General features: G+C 42.3%; 1 protein-coding gene across 5 annotated transcripts in view; it reads left to right on the top strand.

Annotated features, from left to right (window-relative positions):
• Nucleotides 1-21,805, top strand: part of LOC116384020 (multiple epidermal growth factor-like domains protein 11) — a 125,649-nt gene that overhangs the window by 72,255 nt on the left and 31,589 nt on the right. For all 5 annotated transcript variants that reach the window (XM_031848294.1, XM_031848292.1, XM_031848296.1 and 2 more), the window contains exons 7-11: nucleotides 13,943-14,189; nucleotides 14,817-14,937; nucleotides 17,152-17,288; nucleotides 19,336-19,548; nucleotides 20,031-20,205. In XM_031848294.1, the coding sequence (XP_031704154.1) occupies nucleotides 13,943-14,189; nucleotides 14,817-14,937; nucleotides 17,152-17,288; nucleotides 19,336-19,548; nucleotides 20,031-20,205 (893 nt within the window). The remainder of the gene's footprint in view (nucleotides 1-13,942; nucleotides 14,190-14,816; nucleotides 14,938-17,151; nucleotides 17,289-19,335; nucleotides 19,549-20,030; nucleotides 20,206-21,805) is intronic.

The raw sequence follows: 21,805 nt of genomic DNA, 5'->3' as shown, positions 1-21,805 counted from the left end.
TGGTCTTTGTCCGTCGCCATCTTGGTCTTTGACCATCGTCCTCTTGGCTTTTGGACGTCGCCATCTTGCTTTTTTCCTGCTTTGTTTTTTGGATGTCACTATCTTGTTTTTTGTGTGAGACGAAAGCACAGACGACTCCCAGACCGCTGTGGTAGCGACCTGTCAATCAGAGGCTAGCCCCGCACAAAAGCATACTCTGCTTTATTGGTACTTCCCTCTTGCCTTCATTATCGACTTACATTATTTATCTAACGAGAGATGGGGACAAAAGTCGAAAGTTCAAGATTTTCCTTTTTATTGAAACAAAACAGCTATAAAATGTGCAAATAAATTACAACGGCAGACATAAAAACAGATGTGCTCATATTAAGGCCTATAAACAAATAAATAGACTCTCGATATATAAAATAAAAGACCTGCTTGTTGAGACAGTCTGTCGATCTCCTTTGCTGTGTTTCAGTATCTAGGACAGCGCCTCGCTGACACACACACACACACAAGTAACAATGCTGTCCGTCTGAGAAGAACTCATAATCATTAATGTTGATGCATAATGTGGGATTACTATTCCTTTTTGTGCTTTGTGTGTGTGTGTGTGTGTGTGTGTGTGTGTGTGTGTGTCTATGCGCACAGTAACTCCACCAGCAACAATAACAACTATTATCTAAAGAAGTAATTACAGAAGGAAAATACATTGAATAGCTACTGCTAAAAGAAAACGGTGACCAGAAACACGTAATGAAAATGTGATCTTTAAACAGAATGTGTGGAAATGAAAACACTGAATTTATCTGTATTTCCTTTTTATAGTTCTGTGCTTTAGCTGCTCTGTAAAGAAATATCAGGCTGCTGTTTTCCAAAGAGTCCTTCTCTCTCTCCTGCCGCTCGCCATCCATCATGTGTGTCTGGGAGCAGAGGGGGAAATGGACTGGCACCTCACCTCGGAAACCTTTTGATTACCTATTTTCCTTCTAATGCCACGTGAGCCCACGCCAGCCAAACCTCATGACAGACAACCCATTAAGGAATATAACGACCTGCCCACCACGCTCCGCTTTCCTGCCTGCCCCCCCCCTCCTCTCTCTCTATGCACTCTGATTCATTTCCAAAATAACTTGTTTATCGTCCACTGCTGCCTTCCCGCTGAAGTGGCCGGCACAATGGATCCTTTTCCTCCCCACACGACCGACTTCGCTTTGACTTTGAAAATGACCACGAATTATTCATCGGCTGTCTTCCTCTGCTTTACATTTGCTCAGAGAAGAAGAGCACAGTCTCCTCAGCCTCTTTATTTCCTCATCCTCCTCTCCCTTCACTCATTTTGCACTTCAAGCCGTCTTGACCTTTCTCAAGGGGGCTCGTGGTGCAGAAGAAGGAGCCAGTTTGACCTCCGAGTAAGAGGGAAGGTTGGTCTGTTGATTCCTAAAGGATCCCCTAAAGCCAGTCTGCTCTATAGGACTGACTCAGAGCATACTCTGGGTTTAGGATAAGATGACACTGATCCCTCCGGGAGGAATCGTCCTCCAATCAGCTCCAGAGTCAGAAGGAAACCGATCCAGCTATGAATGCAATTACAACGTCCAATTGAAGCCAATAAGGTTTAATGCTACGGATGTCAAAATACAGGCCTCAAAGCTGCTCTTTATTTTTATATTAACAAATGATCAGATGTGTTTTTATGGTGGAAGGAATCGCTCCTAGTGACAAAGCCACAGATAATTATCACTTGACTCCAAAATCGACAAAGCGTTTTAGTGTCTTTTACTGTTTTAAGTTAAATAAATGTGAGTAATACCAACTTACACCACCTGTCCAGCTCCAAACAGCAGTTGGCAACCAGCTGGTGGACATAGTGTTTAATAGCTAAAGAGACAAATATTTCTTTCATTGGTTGGTGGAGACCAAAAACCGAGCTAAAAGGAGAGTGACTATCGGACTTCTCCACGCCAAATGAATGGTAATGTGGTTCTGTTTGCTGGGTGTGTGTTTGCTGACACATTGGCCATATCAACTATATAATGTGATCATATTTCAGTGTTGTGTTTTGCTGCCTCCAAGTGACCAAGAAGTCTAAAAGTAAGTCCAAATGGGATCTTAAATCCGAATTGTCTTGAGCGAGTTGGATGAAGATGTTGTCGTCCGGTGGGTGGCTCCCGTGCAGTAATGTGTTAGCATGATGTTTGACCTCTGACCCCAGACAAATGGCTTTATCAGCTGTCTGATGTGCACCTCTCACCTCTATATATTTATCAGTGGGTCGGTGGGAGGACAGCCACCTGCCGAGAGCCATTAGACCTGAACTCAAAATGTATGCCCCATGTTTGCAGAAAAAGGAGATCATTAAAATGCAATTACCAAACGAGAAAGCAAGCTGGACTTTGCCGGGATAAGTCCAACAAAAACAAATCAAGTGAAAGGTTTCCACAATTTGTGCAACATTCTACAGCAAAGGTGTTGATGACCGCTAATGACAGCAATTATCTGGGCTTCAAATACGAAAAAGTGCAAAGCAAAGACGACTTTTCTGTGCATCGATTAACGCGGCGCCAACTTTTCCTGGCTTATTATCCGGACATGAAAATCTGTAAAAACTCAATCACCTAGACGCACCAACAGGCGCAGCCAGTGTCACGGTAAAGTGACACATCATTCCAGGCCCGCGAGCAGTAAATTGTGCCATCCATCTGGCCTGTCCTCCATCGCCGCCCTCCCCCCGCATCGACCCGCGTCCCATACAGCCTGAACTATGCTGCCACTAATTACAATTATTAATTGAAAATAGGAAATCAATGGCTGTGAATTAAACACGAGCGTGCATGTTTGTATGTGGGTCGGCCGTCTCCTAATAACTCTGAGCTTTGCTTGACATAGTTATCTACTGACGGGGTGTTTCAAAGCATGACCGGGTCAACGTGCACACAGTTAGCAGCACAGAGTTCTGTTATCGCCGACTTTCATCAGCTTGTTCTGGAGGTGAGAGCAAACAGCCGCCCCCACTGCTGGTTTTATAAAGTATTGTTTACTCGTTTGTCAGGGGATAGTGCACAGTGGCTGTCTGACAGCGTGCTGATGGAAATACTTTTACTCATGCGAGTGGTGTGGCCTTAAATAAAGTGCTGCATTGCTGGGCAATATACCCGGGTGCTGTTGGAAATATAAATGCACTGTAGTCAAGCAAAGTCAATTTATTCTTATTTATTTTTTTATTTCTGCTGTACTCATGGCTGCATGCTTTCCAGAGGCATAGTTCGTCCCTGCTGTTGACCTTTCTCAATGAGCCTGTGGGACTTTTCGGTTTAAAAGCATTCTGGGTGTGATTTGCTGTGTTTTAAAAGTAATCATTTGCATTTTTTTTCATATAAATTGAACCCTTATTTAACTTCACTCAGGCCCTTACTTTGCTGTTCAGCTACTCTCTTTCCTCTGCCGCATACAAAGTTGTTGTCTCTGTGTTCATGGACGCAACAATAGCAATTTGTTTGGAATGAATATAAAAGAGTAGTATTTAATAATAGATTATATTGAGGCAGCGCCCGCGGTAAATGCAAAGCATCGACTGTTTATCACCAAAGGTGTCGTCAAAGTCATGAAAAACAAGTATCCTGCAGATTGCTTCTCTCCATCTGTTCCATAAGTTTTTGACAAAGATGCCATTAAATTAAAAATGAATGAATTACACTCGAGGCTGCGTGTGTGTGTGTGTGTGTGTGTGTGTGTGTGTGTGTGTGTGTGTGTGTGCGTGCGTGTGTGTGTGTGTGTGTGTGTGTGCACTGACTGGCTAGTTCATTGGCTTTTGCCCAACAGACGCTGTGAGTGCAGCTGAGAAGGCGTTCATTGGCTGACAGCAGCATCGATTCAGCGTCTTGACTCGGTGAAATGTTTAAGGCGAGCTCGATGACAGATACAGAACAACTTTATAATCATTTATTCATCACGGCAACAAATCACTTAGTGGCTCTCAGTTGTGCTTTAATTTCATAGACTGTTTATAAGATGTGGACGTAGTCACAATGACATCGCCCATTTGTTTGTGGACTGCTGTTTTAAAGCCTCGAGTTCAGCGCTTTGGCCGCAACCATCTTGGTTTCTGGCTGTAGTCACTATTTCTTTTTTGCAACCAGAAGTGACAGTAGAGCGTGGAGCTAAGTACAACCAAATGCTGAATTAGACCATTTTAGACTACCAAAATATTAAAATTAACTTTTATGAAGTGAAAACACTCTGTGCAAGACTTAAAGTTGTAAGACGAACAACTCCTAGACCGGACAACGCTGTGGTAGAGACCTGTCAATCACAGTAAGCCCCACCCTAAAGCATCCCCTGCTTTATGGTCTGTTTGACTCTAAATGGACCATAATGTACTAAATGAACATCATGCTGTATTGAAGAAGACTTGAAACTAGAGATTGAGACCATAAACTCATGTTTACAATGTTTACTGAGGTAATAAATCAAGAGTCGCCCCCTGGTGGACACTGGAGAGAATGCATGTTTTAAGACACTTCGAACCCGGAGGTTACCACCTACATGTATTGGAGAACCTCCACCTCTATGATAAGTGGACCCATATTGTCCACAGGCATGTCTATGTATATGTGCTTGTAAGATAGACTTTCACATACTTGCCCCCCTCTGTTCTCCCCCTGCACATGCCCCTTTATTTGTCCGGGTGACCACTAAACCACACTGTAGCTCACAGTCCGGCCTCCACAAACCCACGGCGTGATCAGCGGAGCACAACCAAGACAAATGAGTGCAGCTGCAGCTCCATAGATCAACAGATGGCCCGATGGCAGTCGGAGTGCTGCTGTGTTTTTCGGCCACTCAGCACTATCCCTCTGCCTCACTTATTGGCAGGGTATTCCCCCCTCGTTCCTGTCCGATCAGGCCGCTCGTCCATCACCCTCTCACTGGGCCGCATGCATCCTCTTTATGGGGAAACGATTTTCACATCACCCTGGAGCCGATGTGACTAACTCATCATGTCGCAGACTAAATCTTAGTTTGTAAGATGAGTTGTTTTTTGTTTTTGCAGCTTTAAATATATGTACTCAGGAGGAGAGTGTTTCTGTGTGGTTCACACTTGGATTCCTGAATAAACATCCAAACTTGTTGTGTGTAAAATGCCCTGTAGTGGGCCTTTGGCAGTCATCAACAATCAATGCTCTCTTTTGAGTTTTTTGATTTTAACGTGTCCAGGTGGAGACACACCAAATCTGTTGAAGTATGTGACGTTGACTATTCATTTTCTATGGAGAGCAAATGAGACCAAGACCTAGTATCTAAATATGCCTTAACCTCGGCTTTATGCAGAGTGAAGCCCGTCCATCGCTAGGCAGCAGGCTCGGGGAACTCAACTCAAACAGTCATAGTATGCGGTGTTCATCACAAATAGATTAATATTCTGTTACTGCATTGCCTATTTCTCTATATCAAGTTTCACGCTAACGCTAGCTTCTGTCGCTAGCCTTGCTCTGTGGCCAACATATAACGTGAGCAAGTGCATATTGGCTACATTGCCATCTTCATCGTATCCCGGCTGTTGGCCGATCTCGAGCCGTATATCGTCCTTTATTTGGTTGTTCAGGTGTTTGTTGTACATTATTAGGACACTGCCCATTGTTCCAAAGGCACATTGCTCCGTAATGCACACTCTCAGAGACACGTGGCAAATTATTATGCAGAACGACTACAATGTCGACTTCAGTTGGAGCAAAGGGTTTCATTGGTCAAACATGGCGGTAATCCTGCTGAAATAATAAAAAACAATATCCCCCCCAACGAATGTTCTTGTGATGTGTGCAAACAGTCATAACCCACAAATACATTTTTTAATAGATTTCTGTTTACATTTTTAGGCAAAAGAAAATCTGTTCTTGGTGTGAAACAACATTAATTCTGATTCATTCAGCTGAAAAATAACGCAGTCAAGAGCCACACAAAAGCTGCTAATTCAGTCACACCTTCCCTGCTCTTGTGAATAGAGACTTTTGAATGCAGAGCTTTTGTTTTTTTTCATTTCACACAGTTAATCACTATAACCTCGTGGCCCTCCCTCTGACTGTGCCGACAGGTTTGAATAATGTAAAACACTCATCATACAGATGTTAGTGGTTGTTGATGGCAGGAGTGGAGTGGTATTCATTTAATGCTGGAGAGGTTTTGTATAACTGGTCATAGAAAGAGAGAGCAGATTAGTTGCCGGCTTTGTGTTGTAACGAGGAGTTTGAACGTGTTTGTAAGTGGAGAGAGTATCCCTCTGCAGCTCCAGTGTGTACCGCAGCAATAGAGGGCTGTATTTGTATACAGTGTGTGTGTCTAAAGAGCCACAGTCTTTGCTGGATGAATCAAAGTTTAGGAAAACAGACTCAAATAATCACAGCTGCAGATATGCATATTGACACATTTTTGTTCAGGCTACGTAGCACTTCTGTGAAAGCAGACTCAACCAACTGACTTCCAGCTAATAATGACTAATGAATGATTATTATATTTGCATAGCTTTTTCCCCTGTGTCATGAAAAAGCAGCGCGATGAAACCCTAAAGGGGTTCTTTTCCTTCTTTTTTCTTCCGAATGGCTGGAGAGACAAGAGAGAACAGCATCTAAAGTAGGTGCAGCAGACGATTTAATGACGACATCAATCAGCCAAGCACAGCGTGTGTCGACGTTACCTAAAGCACTTCTCAGGCCTTGACAATACAATGCAAACACAATGGTGAAAGAAATAGCACCAGTAACTGTATGAGAGTTTCTAATCACATCATGCACTTTGAATTTAAATTGGAAATAATTGAAAAAAATGAGTTTCTTTACGGGATTCGGCTCTGATATTAGCACTGAATGTATTATAACTGTGTTATGCTCTGTGTATAAAGACCGGCCATTGTGACTTGTAACAGTATTACAGTAGCGGTTCCTCTTGGATGTGTTACAGGGAATACATGTGTTGCACCTGCTGCAGAAACACACAGCGATGTTACATGTTAAGTGTTCATATTGAGAATTATAAGGTCGTTATCAGTATCAGTGTGTTTGGCTCCCGGAGGAGTGAATGCACACTGTGTGAGATGCTGCTTTGCGTCTAAAAATAACCTCTTTTTTCTTGTAATTGTGTTATTCAAAACAGAAAAAGACGATCTCTTGGCCGTCCGCATGAACAAACAAGCCTCTGATGTTTTCTTTCACATGTGAGCGTAACGTGTGCAGGACTTCAGACAGGGAACATGTACCTGTGACAGGCTGCGGAGCGGTGTTATGAAAGAGAAGAGGAAGATAATAAGTTCTGTTTCCACGATGAAACTACTTCAGACACATTAGGACTGTAGAGGGAAAAAACACTGTTCTCTCGCTGTTCCGTCAGACAAACGAACACAAATCAGGAAACGGTGTCTTGCAATCACCAAAATACACCTGAAATAAGTTAAAATAAGAATAAAATAGGATGATAGATGTTGATAGACCTGCTGCATGTAAACGCACATTTACAGTCACCACGTTACGACTGAGCATTGAAATATCGTGTCTTTGTGAGCTGATTTCCCCAAGTGGCCTGGTTCCTTCCGTGCATGTTAACATACATATGAGAGTATGTGGATCAGATCTGCACCGCCTGTATGAGAGGAAGGTAGAAGCAGCAGCTGTCAGCATCAGTCACACATGTTGAAACCATCAAATTAGGCTGAAATTAGTCGTGTCTGACTTTCTCCGTCCTTCGTCTGCCTCCCCCCGTGTGTTCAAGCCATTAAGTGATTTGACATTCAGCTATATTTCTTTCCAAAAAATATGTCTAAATGTCAAATTCAGCCTCATTGAACCTTCCGTTATGCTCAAGAGATCGTTAAGTAGCGGCCCTTTACTTAAAAGTGGCATCAAGTCAATGACAAAAACAAAGAAACAAGACAATTACCATAATAAAATGATAAAAGCCATTAAAACTTTTCAATTTGGAAAAATGATTTGATAGATAATTTCTGATGTTAAAGGAAAACATTTGCCACCTTATGGGGAAGTCAAATCAGTGCTGATAGTAAATGTAGTGATAGTAATGTAATAAATTCCCCAGTTGTACCTCCTGATGAAGGAGTATAACATGAGCCGAGTAATAGGAAGATTTAAAATATGAGTTATTTGCTCTGAGATCATTTGGACTGAGTGTTTAAGAAAAAAGGGATCCAAAATAGCAAAGTATGCTGTTCGGGTCCTGTGTGAGACCAAGTCACTGTTGACATATTATACCGTTAACAAATGTACTTTCTTAACTAAAGACAGTTTTGTAATAAAAACATATTTTGGCCCAAACCACAATCTAAAACCTTAAAACTAACCAAGTAGTTTTGTTGCGTAAGTAAACCTAAAAACTAAGTAAACTTACTTACTTTGTCTGTATGCATGCTACAAGCGGAAACTGTACGTTTCGTGTGAACGCAGAAGTTTTATTTTGAAAAGACACTGCATGTAACGGGCAAAAACTCTACGTATCCTTTGAACACGGAATTTTATTTTGAAAAGTCTCGATGCATGTAATGGGCAAAAACTCTACGTATCCTTTGAACACGGAAGTTTTATTTTGAAAAGTCTCGATGCATGTAACGGGCAAAAACTCTACGTATCCTTTGAACACGGAAGTTTTATTTTGAAAATATAATCTGCAAGTAACAAGCAGAAACTTCACTTTTCTTGTGAAAACTGAAGTTTTATTTTGAAAAGACTATGCTTCTGTCCATTGGAAAGAAATACAAACAAACAGAAGACCCTTACTCAATGTGAGCAGTAATGGACTAAAGTGGATATGAGTCATGAAGCTGACATATGCGTCTTGTTTTGACTCGTTAAGGAGTTCTTTGGATTATGCGACAGTTCTCTTTTTACCTTCCTCTTAACTTTAAAGTTAAATGTTGGCCAGTTAATGCATATAGGGAGTCAGGTTTTATATTTCATAAAAGAGGAACAAAATAAAGGAACTTTTAAATTCTTATCTGTCTGCGTAGGAGGTTTGTCTGTCTACGGATCTTCCAATTAGCTGCTGCATTAAAAAAGGAAGTTTTGAACATCAATATTTCAGTCTGTTCTGTATGCGTGAGTGACGAGTAAAGGCAGCAACAGACTCTCTGTCTTTGGAAGCTTCTAATTGCTGCTCTAACAGCTGTTCTGTTGCGCAGCTTATAATTTTACAAATAAGAGTTTCTGCAACTGAAAATAAAACTAAATATTCTTCATCTCTACGATGAGTAAATATCCATTTGTAAATTATACGACTGCCCTGCTGTCATGTAGACCTGTGAAGCCTGTTGAACCTGCCCTCAAGGTTTCCATACGAGTATTGTAAGTTTATCTGAATGAACGGCGACACATGCTCCCGTACGGTTAATAAAAAGGTGTTCTGAGAAAGTGTGAATCACTACACCCACGTCCACGGCCCTTTAGCATGAAATATAACGAGGTTTTGCTGCAGCCGAAGCCGAAGGACAGCCGTGGACAGACGCGGATGTGCACGCTCGCTCGCGGACGCACACGCGGACAGATATCGCATGATCCTACTAAGCGAAGATAATGAGCTGTGGAGGACAGAGCCAAGCTAGCTGCTCTGCTAAGCTGAACTAACCATATCCTCTGCTGCCTTTTAGCTTCATATTTACATACACACTCTTAATATAGAGGTAGAGATCTCCAACTTTTTAATTTAGTTTTAGTTAAGATCGAATATGCTTGTGACAACAACCTCTGGTAGAAGTGTTTCCCTTTTAGACGTGAGAGAGTACACAGCACAACCAAAGAGCTCGCTCCCATTCTATCTTTGGCAAACAGTGACTTTACACCGTAGATAAACCTAGAAATGTTCCTTAAAGAGGGAGCCCTTGCCAAAGTATATTATGCAGCTCTTAATTCAGTGCGGAAAGTTCTGCTTTGTGCCAGAGAGCTACTCTTGATCAAAGTCATTAGTCACTTGATTTGGACTCTTTGCTGCTGAATAATTGAGGCTGAGAGAGGATAAAGAATTTGACTGTGTTGGCTCACTAGTGAAGAGGAATAAAGGGGAACTCCCCCCTTTGAGCGAGAGACAGGGGGAGGAGGAGGAGGAGGAGGAGAGAAATGGAGATAGGGCAGGGGGAACTGAGAGATGCATAAGAAAGAAGAGAGTAAATTCGAGGAATATTTAGAGGGAGTTAGTGTGGGTCTGATTTATGCTTTGTCTGCTCAGAGCTCTGTCCACCGAAGCACTGATGAAACATTTAACACCATGATATCTGTAACTACCACCCACGTTTGGGGTGGAATAAGTTCTTCAAGTCTGGGCAACTTTGCCCGTCTTTTTTTGAAACTTAAGACCATTCACTCAGAGCTCTTGGCACTCAGACTCTGGGCACTTTACTTCCCTTTTGGAGAGTGCAGTGCACCCCGTGAGCATATATCAACAAGATAATAGTGCTTTGATTTATGTTGTCTTGAGATGATGTAATATACAATAAAAATGTCCCGTCTTTTGTACTTGTTTTCAACTAATGTCGTCCGGTTCTGATTTATACCAGCGATTCTCTACCAAGTCGTCAACTTGCAGCTTAGTCAGTGGCCCTTCATGTCAAACTGTGGGTGGCGCTCGACGTGGCCTTAGTTCCAGTGGGAGTGAAGAAGTCAGGTGACGTACTAGAAAGAGTGATGAATGTCGTCAGATGGACGGGTTAATTACTCACAGGACTTTCACCCAGGAGACAGGTGTACCTGACCCGCGTGAAAGCAAAAGACAACGTTGACTTATTTTAATTTACGTCAAGTTACGCTACCTACTTAATTAATGCCGCTTATGTAAGGTAGCCTATTCAACTACGTAACAAACGTACTTATTCTAACCAGAACCACAATGACAAACACTCAAGACTTTCACCCAGGAGATCAATGTTCGCGACCCATGTGAAAGCAAAAAACAATGTCGACTTATTTGAAGTCACGTAACGCTATGTACTTAACTTACGTCACGTAAGTAACGTAGCCTTCTTAACTACGTTACAAATATTCATCTTTTCTTCAACCTAACCAAGTTGTTTCCTGTGAACACGGATGTTTATTTTGAGATGAAGCATACGTAGAGCGCCATAGTTTGAAGCGACTGACCGAGCTGTCGTAGTTGCCGAGTTCTGAGTGCGAGCGTGTTGGTGCACTGCATCCACTTACAGACCTGCGATGTATTATCTGGATACAGATCCTGAGAATATGTTGAATCCACTCATCGGTGTTAATATTGCGAAGGAGGCAGCTTGAACAGACTAAAAAGCCTGAAAAAAACTGTGCGCAGGAATATGTAGATTTCATTTTTGTAAACAGGAGTCCATTAGAATATAGCACGAATAGCAACCCGTAGCAAAATGTTGTGGTTGCAGTGGCTGGCAGAATGACAATGCTGAATTTTCTGCTGTTTTAGACTGATGAGACGACTGTGGTGCTGCGTGCATCCATCACGCTACAGTGCACGTCACCACTGCTGGCTGATGTTTGTGGTGTTTCATTCTGAGCGGTTATCATGTCACGTCAGGATGAAGCAATATTTGAGGGAAGGGGGAGGAGGAGGAGGAGGAGGGGGGGGCATCATAATCCTTTAAATATGGAGATAACGGCGCTCATTTCCAGGCGGTCCCTCCTGGAAGTGATTCATGCTGTTTGATCACATATAGAATAAAGAAGAGTTCCTACGTTCTCACCTCTGCACAGCTGACCAATCAGTGCCCGAAGTGGCTCGAAATGTCAGGCGTTGGTTTCAGAAAGTGACAGAAACTGTCGGAGGCGGTTCTTCCTCATAGGGCTCATTTATCTCCACTGAGATACATTCTACAGCTTCTATGAAGTGACAGACATGAGCACAAATGTGTGTGTATATACAGTATATACATATATATATATATACATATACACAAGTCAAAATGTGAAGTCTTATAGTGTCACCACTACATCTGGTTTAAAAGAGTCTTTACATTGTTGTGTCATCTTTAACCTCTCAGTGAAATGTGGTGAAAACACTTAATTTCTCTTCTTCAGCTTTGAAATCATGTTGGAAATATAATAATAGAGCACGTTGGAAGAGGCAAGTAAAGTATATAATGCTAGGGAACTGTTTTTTTATTATACTTCTTGATAGAGATATTCTGGATGCTGCTGCAGTAGTTTGAGGCTCAAACTCTTTATCATCATACGGACAAGCAGTCGTTGGCCATGAACTCTTAGATCTCAGGCTCCCTCTATTAATGCTCATTAAATATGTATTTTCTTTTTAATAAATCACACAAGTAAGAGCAAAATGAGAATCTTAGAGTGCAAGTTAAAATAAAGACGTGAATAAAATATAAAATAGAGTAATAGTAGATTTGTGGTACTGTATTGAAAATGAACAAACTGGATGTAAACAGGAATGTAGTAAATATATATATATATATATATATATATATATATATATATATTTATTAACAAAGATGTACAATGTAAATGTACATTTTCATATTTTCACATATGTGTTACTATTGCACCGTGTTTATTGTCACGCACCAACCAACATGTTCGCATTGTTAATATAGTTATTGATTACTTTCAGTAAAGTTGGAGAGTAAAGTGGTTTAATGCATTTCTCTCCAGCAGCAACATCAGGGAGAGGATTTGTGCTGCAGCTGCACCAACACTGTGGATCACTCAGATTAACTAAAACGTTAAAGGCTCGTCCTTGAGCTCTATTTTTGGTGTATGTGGGGGGGGGTTAAGACAGTGGACTTGACTTGGTATGAAGAGATCTCAGACCAGCTGCGTTGGTAAACATCAACGGGCTGTATAGAGTTTACCGATGTCTCGTTTGCATCGTGTCTCTCTGACAGTTAAAGGTGAGGGCAGCTGATTTAGCACATCTGCTGCCCTCAGAGGAGCTGCCTCAGACTGCTGTAGGTTAAACCGCTGTAACACCTTTGTCTCAGTGTTCATGAAGACTGGGACCAGTACTTTAATCTGGGTTTATGGACTTCTGTATTCTGGACTGACTGTTGTCTAATCTGTTATTCAGCAGCTGTTGGTATCAAACCAAAGCCAAACGAAGCTCTTCTCTTTTTTCTCTTCTGACATTTAGAATTTTTTCTTTCTTCCGTGGTGATTGTGAAAAACAGTTTAGATGAAAACTGTAATCTGTTATTTTAAGCAACACGTGTTGTTCAAAATAGAAAGGCTTTAGCTTTGTATTTGCATCTAATTTGAACTGTTGATGGAACCTCGTCTTATCCAGGCAGCAACCTCCGGTTCTGAAGAGTGAAGCCGATGCGGAAGTCTATTAAAGCTGCATTCTCTCTAATGTCCACCAGGGGGCGACTCCTCTGGTTGTATAGAAGTCTATGAGAAAATGACTCTACTTCTCTCTTGATTTATTACCTCAGTAAACATTGTAAACATGAGTTTATGGTCTCAATCTCTAGTTTCAAGTCTTCTTCAATACAGCATGATGTTCATTTAGTACATTATGGTCCATTTAGAGTCAAACAGACCATAAAGCAGGGGATGCTTTAGGGCGGGGCTACACAATGATTGACAGGTCTCTACCAGAGACGTATACGGCGTCTCTACGTCACTCATCCTCAGTCCAGATATGGTCACTTCCTGTTCACTGGTTCAAAAAACCAACATGGCGACGGCTGTAATCCAAGATGGCGACTATGTTATCGCCAAACTGGAGGCTTCAAAACATCAGTCCACAAACCATGGGTGACATCATGACCACGTCCATTATATACAGACTATGATCTTATCTCACCTGACTTCACCTCACCTTCGTCCTCTCTGTTAAAACACTCTCATGTGGATTACTTCATGTTCAGATGACCATGAATCCTCCGCACTCTCAGACCTCTGAACCCATGTACAAATATTGATGATCACACAGTTTTAAATCACATGTTGACTCACACTCCCTCGTCTCTGTCCAGGCTGTGAGAGCGACTTCTGGGGGCCCCACTGCAGCAGCCGCTGTCAGTGCCAGAACGGGGCCAAGTGTAACCCGATAACCGGAGCCTGCGTCTGCACCGACGGCTTCCAGGGCTGGCGCTGCGAGGAGCCCTGCGACCCCAACCTCTACGGTAAAGACTGCCTGCTGGAGTGCCAGTGCCTCAACGGCGCCACCTGCCAGCATCAGACCGGCGAGTGTCTGTGTGCGCCGGGATACACCGGAGCCTTGTGAGTAGCCGGGGGGGTAGCAGAAGACCTCAGATCTTTTGCTAAATTAAACACATCAAAAATATACAATAATTCATCAAAAAAACTATTTTGACACCATATGGTACACACACGGTTCTTCTGATCTGATCCTCTTTGAACCAGCTGCTGCTCTGCTCAATCTACAACACTCTTAACATTTCTACCTTTCTAATGATATTAAGTCTGGGTTTGTCATTGTGTTAGAGTGAAGCACATGAATATATAAATCAAACACAACACACAAGAGTGTGTTGTACCGGTTCTGAAAGGTGAAGCCAAAAACTGAAAACTGTAATTAATGCTTCCTCGTTTGTCTCCACAAATGATTTTTTTGTGTCTACCCTTTAGAGAATATGCTCTATTTTGGATTTTCAGTGCAAAATATAACCCTTGGAAATACATTGTGTTAAAAGATTTTTTACGATGTGGAAAAAGATAAATATCATTATTATTATTATATTTATATGTACAGTACAACCAGAGTAGAGTCCTTTTCTCATAGACTTCTATACAACCAGAGGAGTCGCCCCCTGATGGACACTAGAGAGAATGCAGCTTTAACACATGAAGCTTCACTCGGGTTGCCTTCTTGTCTCTTCCCTCCAGCTGTGAGGAGCCTTGTCCCCCCGGTAAACATGGCTCCCTGTGTGAACAGCGATGTCCCTGTCAGAACGGAGGAGCGTGTCATCACGTCACCGGAGAGTGCTCCTGTCCCGCCGGCTGGGTGGTACGAGCTGCTTCACGTCCACAACTAAACCAGCTAATGTGCACGTTTACCCAAGTTCAGCTAACAGGGAGTGTTACAAATGTCTCACCTTTATTCTACTGACTTGTACCTGAGCAAAGTTTGTCACTAGAGAGGCTTTTTTGAAGGGGAAGATTTCTGTGCACTTGCCTATAATATGAGATTCAAACAAGCTAGATTTAGGAAGTCACAAATACACAAATGCCTGCAAAGAAACCTGAAACCTCCAGGGTGGGGCGGACTTGTCAGTTCGGAGTACAGAGAGTAGAGTGTGCAGTTTGTGGATGTAAACTGGACCCTGGAGCTCCTTTCCACTATCAATGCCAGTCACAAGCTAACAAGCTAGAAAACAACGTGAACAAATAGAAGATGCTAACGACACCATTCTGATACCGCGATAGTCGTTCATTTTGTTGCACAAGAGACTCTTCATCTGAGTCTAACAAACGAAGAAAAAAAACAAATAGATTGTGAGTTGGACGAGGCCAGATCCAGAATCTCTCAGTAACGGGGAGAAAAAAGTCTCTTTTTATGTGTTACACAGAATATGAATCAAATCAGAGTATTTCTCACATTCGTTAAAACGTGTCTGGAGGGGAACTTTAACGGGATAGTTTGGATGTTTTGAAGTGTGTTTGTATGAGGTTCTTCTCCATAGTCAGTGCTTTACTACAGTAGATGGAGTTTGGAGAAATATTTAGAATATTTTCACCTCTTTACCTTTCTGACGGGAAACTGAAGCTGTTATCTATGATCTCTACAAAGACACAAGACAGTCACAAAGACACAAAACAGTCACAAAGACACAAGACAGTCACAAGACACAAGACAGTCACAAGACACAAAACAGTCACAAAGACACAAGACAGTCACAAAGACACAAGACAGTCACAAGACACAAGACAGTCACAAAGACACAAGACAGTCACAAGACAGTCACAAGACACAAGACAGTCACAAAGACACAAGACAGTCACAAAGACACAAAACAGTCACAAAGACACAAGACAGTCACAAGACACAAGACAGTCACAAAGACACAAGACATTATACTGTAGATGAGTTTCGCTTTCAGTTCAGTTCCTTATTGAAAAATATTCTAAATAAAGCTTAAAACTTAAACTGATATAGATTATAGTCTAAAATACGTCCACAGCAGTACATTGCTTTGCTCCCGAATCTCCCGAATCTTCGGTACCAAGTCGATGCCCAAATTCTAAAGATGTGACGGTATTCGTTTTTTCTGCATCGCCGTGGATCAGGGCTCGAGACTTAAAGCGTCCCGTCGTCCAGGGGACAATAGAAAATGTCCCTGATAATGTTACAAGACATCTGTGTTAAAATCAGCAGGAGGAGAGCTAGTTATCGTTAGCGGTTAGCGGTTAGCAGCCGGTGGGCAGAACAGTCCTGCTCGGCTATATAACTGAGCTAACGCTAGCGGAGGTTCCATTGAGTTGTTTTATAATGCATTCACCTCTATTCAGTAGAGTAGAGCAGTGGGCGAAGGTTAAGTACACCGCTATCATGATGTGTTTAAATGTAATTGTAAAATGTAGTTATTGATAAGAAACTTGAAGCAAATCATCAGAGATTAATTACGAATTTGCAAAAACCAACATCTGAACGGTAATAAAGTCAGTTGAGGTGGAATTTACTGTTTTGTTTTTACTGTGGTCATCCCAACCTCATACAACCAAACTCTAAAAGAACCAAACTTTCCCTTCAAGCCCAAATCTGAGATCACCATGTTTGTGTTTCATATTTCAGCTTTTTCATATAAAAGAAAGGTTTCCTCCTCAATGTTCAATATTGGCGTTTAGTATCATCACGGACACTAATACTTACTCATTTAACTCTGCACCTGCTCAGACTTCTGCAGCTTTTACAAGTTCATGAGATGAAATCTTACTTTCATTTTTAATTCAAAATGAGTGAATAATATATCCATAGTGTTAAACACTTGGTTATATAGTCTAATTACCCTTTGATCACATGTTATTTCCTGATCTGAATCTTAATTTATGTATCAACCTCTGTTGTCACAACAACATATTTCTCTCATTAAGATAATGAAAACATTTCATTTAGTTATCTCTAGTGAAACTAATAATTAATTTACTGATTGCTGTGTACTGAACACGAGTGTGTCCCTCTGTACTCATGTAAACACGATGCTTGTGTCTTCCTCCTCCTCAGGGGCCCGTCTGTGCACAGCCGTGCTCCTTCGGATCGTTCGGCATCAACTGCTCTCAGGAGTGCACGTGTCGCAATGGCGGCCTCTGCGACCACATCAGCGGTCAGTGTCAGTGCACCGCCGGCTACATCGGAGAGAGGTACGGTGTGAGCGCACCGCTGTGTGAAACCTTATCGGACCCCTCGGGGAAATTAACTTGTTGCAGCTGAAAATATTAATGGAATTCAGCAGGCAGGAAGATAAATACGGCAACACAGTAAGATATGTGATAAACAGTAAATACAGAGTGGGGACTCATGAAAACACTAAGGCAATGGTGTCAATGTAAACATGTTAGGAGGAAGTACAGAGGAGCGTGTTTTCTGTCTGCCTCTCTACTGTAACTCATCCATTAAAGGCACAGTGCCCAAAATAACTCATTAAAAAGTCAGCCTCGGTTGACCTCCGTCTTCAACACATACTGATAAAGAGTCATGCAACACTCTGCACCTCTCTGTCCATGTCCTCAAAATTAGAAATAGATTGTGACGTTTGAACTGTGGATTCATCTGCCGTACAGAATATGGAGACTTTATGTTCCGTGTTATATGTCAATGTCCTTCCCTCCTACTTTCTCCCACATCGCATTAATTGCTATTATGCACTTTAAAAATAGTTTCCTCCTTTAACTCCTCCATCATCTCTGACTCTCTTCTATGAGCACTTTTCTGCAGCCCCGCCTCCTCTCTGGTCCGCTCCGTCTCTCCCCTCCTTCCTCTCCCTCCATCTTTACTCTCAATTGAGCCAAATCACCTCCATTCATTTTGGCCCCAGACAGGTGAATTAGCCTACATGGAATAATTCCCAGATTGAGTTCTCCTCCTCCCACGTCCACGTTCTAATGGAATTAGCCGAGATAAGAGTCCTGAGGAAGTCAGCATGATTTAAACGTGACACCAAACAGAAAAATCCTCAACGGGCCATTTTAATTGAGTGATTTGTCTATTTCTTAATGGTTTCAACTTGCGTACGTGTGGAGAATGAAGCTCAGCCGAACTTTAACTTAAACAAATTATTTTTTTTCTGTTTAATGCCGCTCTGTGTGTGTGCTCATTATAGAGACCGCTCAGGGTGTCGGCTTAATGTCGTAGCCTGTTGACCCTCGTGATGGTGTGACGGCAGAGCGAGTTATCAGTGAGGAGAGTGAAGTGATGACACCGCTCTGTTTGAATTGTTCGGTAGCAGCAGGAGAATATTTCTATGAGTTGTAAATGTGTGTTTAAAGGATCATTCATGTCAGCTTTTCAGTTCTTTTACATGCACCCACTTTTGTTTTCGGGATGTGAAATGTACACAGATGTTGTGTTATTTCTGTCTCTGTGAACATGATGCTGAGAGAGTCCTGGTCCTTCAGGCCCTTGTCTACACTTATCCAGATATTTCTTTTAACGGATATTTTCCTCTGCTTTCTGGCCTCTTGGTCACCAAAACGGATGTTGGTGAAAACTCCTGTTACTTTGTATCTTTGTGAACAAAAACAAGTTTTATGTTGTGTTAGCACTGCTCGGTCTAATGACCGCTTTACTTCTTAATATATATATATATAGTAAGAATACATGATGATATGGAACTCATATTTACAGGTAGATTATTCCAATCAGAGGCAGCTTTAACATAAAGGTGTTCTTAGCTGTTGACTTAGAGACTGCAGGAACAGAGAAACAGAGTGTTTCAGTTGATCATTTGAGGAGAAAAGGTTCCATCAACTGTTTTAAGTAGTGAGTGTAATTGAAATGTGTACATTTAAAAATAAGCTGCAGCCAATGCCGCTGTCTTCTTATGGAGGGAGAAGGCAAACCTTGAGCTTCATACACTGTACAGTGGTGAGTTATGAAAGGACAGCCAAGAACTATATATATAGTTTATACATATATAGGATCTACGTTCAATTCAGAAAACAGCGTTTATTTTATGTTTTATAAAGTGAATCTATACACAAGGATTCACTTTATCTCCAAGGATTGCATGCCCACTTAAAATACCATCTTTGAAATTAGATTATCTTTATTAACCAGAGATGAATGAAAGACAATGTCCTGTAAAGATGAGCTTTAAAAGCTCTGTACCTGGAATCATCCTCTTCATTATGCTGACGTACACCTTCCCCTCATCGCTGCTTTCACTCGCTGTTTTTCATCACGACTCAGATGTCAGGATGAATGCCCGGTTGGCACTTACGGGCCGCAGTGCGCCCACAAGTGCGACTGTCAGAACCGAGCCAAGTGCTACCACATCAACGGGGCCTGCCTCTGCAACGAGGGCTTCAAGGGCCCCAGCTGCCAGGACCGCTTCTGTCCCCCGGGCCTGTACGGACTCAGCTGTGACAAATACTGCCCCTGCAAAGCTGCAAACACACTCAGGTACTGAAACCGCCCGTCGCTTTCATTCTCCACCCGACGCAGCGTGAACAGAGGAAGGTTGTGTTTGAGTTACTGCATGTTCAAGTGGTCATTCTAAAGCCGAGGGGTCCTGATGGCAAAAACACGGTCACCTTTGGTTTTCAGCCTCGACTTTGGAACAACTAGAAGGGCCCCAGCCCGAGGTCCTGAGGCTGCAAGCTGGCTCATAGAGGGTCAACATGTTGTATATACGTGCTTTAAAAGTGATCAGTATATTAAAATCAATTCTAAGAGGAGCAGGGAGCCAGTGGAGAGAAGCCAGGATTGGAGTGATGTGATGTCGTCTGTTAGAACCAGTGAGCAGCAGAGGTTGATGCCAGAGAGAAGCGAGTTACAGTAATCGAGCCTTGAAAAGATGAATGCATGAATGACTTTTTCCAGGTCTGGGTGACCTGGACTTTACGATGTACACCGACTGACTTCTCATCCCTTCTCCCTCTCAGCTGCCACCCTCTGTCGGGAGAGTGCACCTGTGCGGAGGGATGGGCGGGGCTCTACTGTAACGAGACCTGTCCGGCGGGTTACTACGGCGAGGGCTGCAGAGAGCCGTGCGCCTGCACCAACGGAGCCGACTGTGACGGCGTCACGGGAGCGTGTCTGTGCGCTCCGGGGTTCATAGTAAGAGACACAAACAGCTGCTGATTCACATCTGAATTACATCACTGCTTCACATTAACATCAGGAGCTGCAGGTGTTTCATGAGAATACTTGTGGATACTTTAACTGTTTAACTGCTCTGTTAATGTGCGTAAAGTTAACAGACCAATTCAATTAAATAGTTTTGCATTAAGTGGTCGAAAAACAAATTACTTCTGCGGACAATGTGCTGAAATGATAGTTTCACTCGCTGCCGGTCTTTTGCTTTTGAAAGGAAAAACAATGTATTTGAGTTGGACAGGAGGACTAATAAATCAACCAAAGACACATGTAACATTTCTAATCTACTGTCCTCGTAAAGCGGTTCTTAAGATGAAGAGCTTTTTGTTTATATCTCCTCTGTTTTTCTACAAATGTCCGTCAACGCGAGCGTTCAGTGCGCCTGTACAAACCCCTGCAGTGTTTAGGAAACAAAACTACTTGGTCAGGTTGAGGAAAAGATGGTGATTTGGGTTAAAATAAGTACAGAGGTGTTGTTACTTAGAGTGTATCTTCACCCACAGGTCTGAGCCTAACTCCACCCACCGCATCATTTTGAAAGACCCTAAAATAGTGGGCGAGGGGCTGAGGAGAGGGGTGTATGGATGTGTGAGGCAGGAGCAGCTCAGTGGCTGTCAACCAGGCGGTAACCTCCGGTTCTGACGATGCTTCATGTCTTCAAACCTGCATTCTATCTAATGACCACCAGGGGGCGACTCCTCTGGTTGTCTATGAGAAAATGACTCTACTTCTCTCTTGATTTATTCCCTCAGTAAACATTGTAAACATGAGTTTATGGTCTCAATCTCTAGTTTCAAGTCTTCTTCAATGCAGCATGATGTTCATTTAGTACATTATGGTCCATTTAGAGTCAAACAGACCATAAAGCAGGGGATGCTTTAGGGCGGGGCTACACAGTGATTGACAGCTCTCTACCAGAGACGTATACGTTTAATCACAAGTGTATTAAAAAATCACGATTTAAACAAATACAATTCTGGTGTAAACTGCTGAAGGTGTAAATGAACTCTTCATTCAGAACTTTAGTATCTTTGCTGAGGGACCGGATTCAGTTCGGAGGCTCTTTCCAGCCAACATGTGAAGATATAAGGTGTGCAGGCTTCTGTGGCAGCAGGTGCAGAACACGCTCTGTAACATGCTGAGGTTCATTCATCAGCTGCTGATGACGCTGCAGGTTCAGTCGTAGAGTCACAGGACACGGCTCTTAATGTAGAACGGCTACTGCAGGTGCACTTTACAGTAGGTCAACCTAAAGGAGAGAGAGTGTGTGTGTGTGTGTGTGTGTCACTGTCAGGGCAGGTTTGTGTGTGTAAGCTGTAAGAAGAGATTCACTTCATCAGGACCTCCATAACATCTTCAACCTGTTAGCAAACGCATGAAGCCTGTGAGCTAAATGCTAACACATCTAAGTTTAGCCTGTTAGCATCAGAAGTGAATGTAAGTACATTCACTCAAAATCTGTACTTAAGTACAAATTCAAGGAACTTGCACTCTATAACTTTATACTTCTCCTCTACTACATCTCAGAGGTACATATAGTACTTTATACTGTACTACATCT

Source organism: Anarrhichthys ocellatus, unplaced genomic scaffold, assembly GCF_004355925.1.
Source record: "Anarrhichthys ocellatus isolate YVR2014 unplaced genomic scaffold, GSC_Weel_1.0 scaffold8, whole genome shotgun sequence".
Classification (NCBI taxonomy): domain Eukaryota; kingdom Metazoa; phylum Chordata; class Actinopteri; order Perciformes; family Anarhichadidae; genus Anarrhichthys; species Anarrhichthys ocellatus.
The sequence above is the reverse complement of the archived record's forward strand: the minus strand, read 5'-3'. Positions and strand labels throughout refer to the sequence as shown.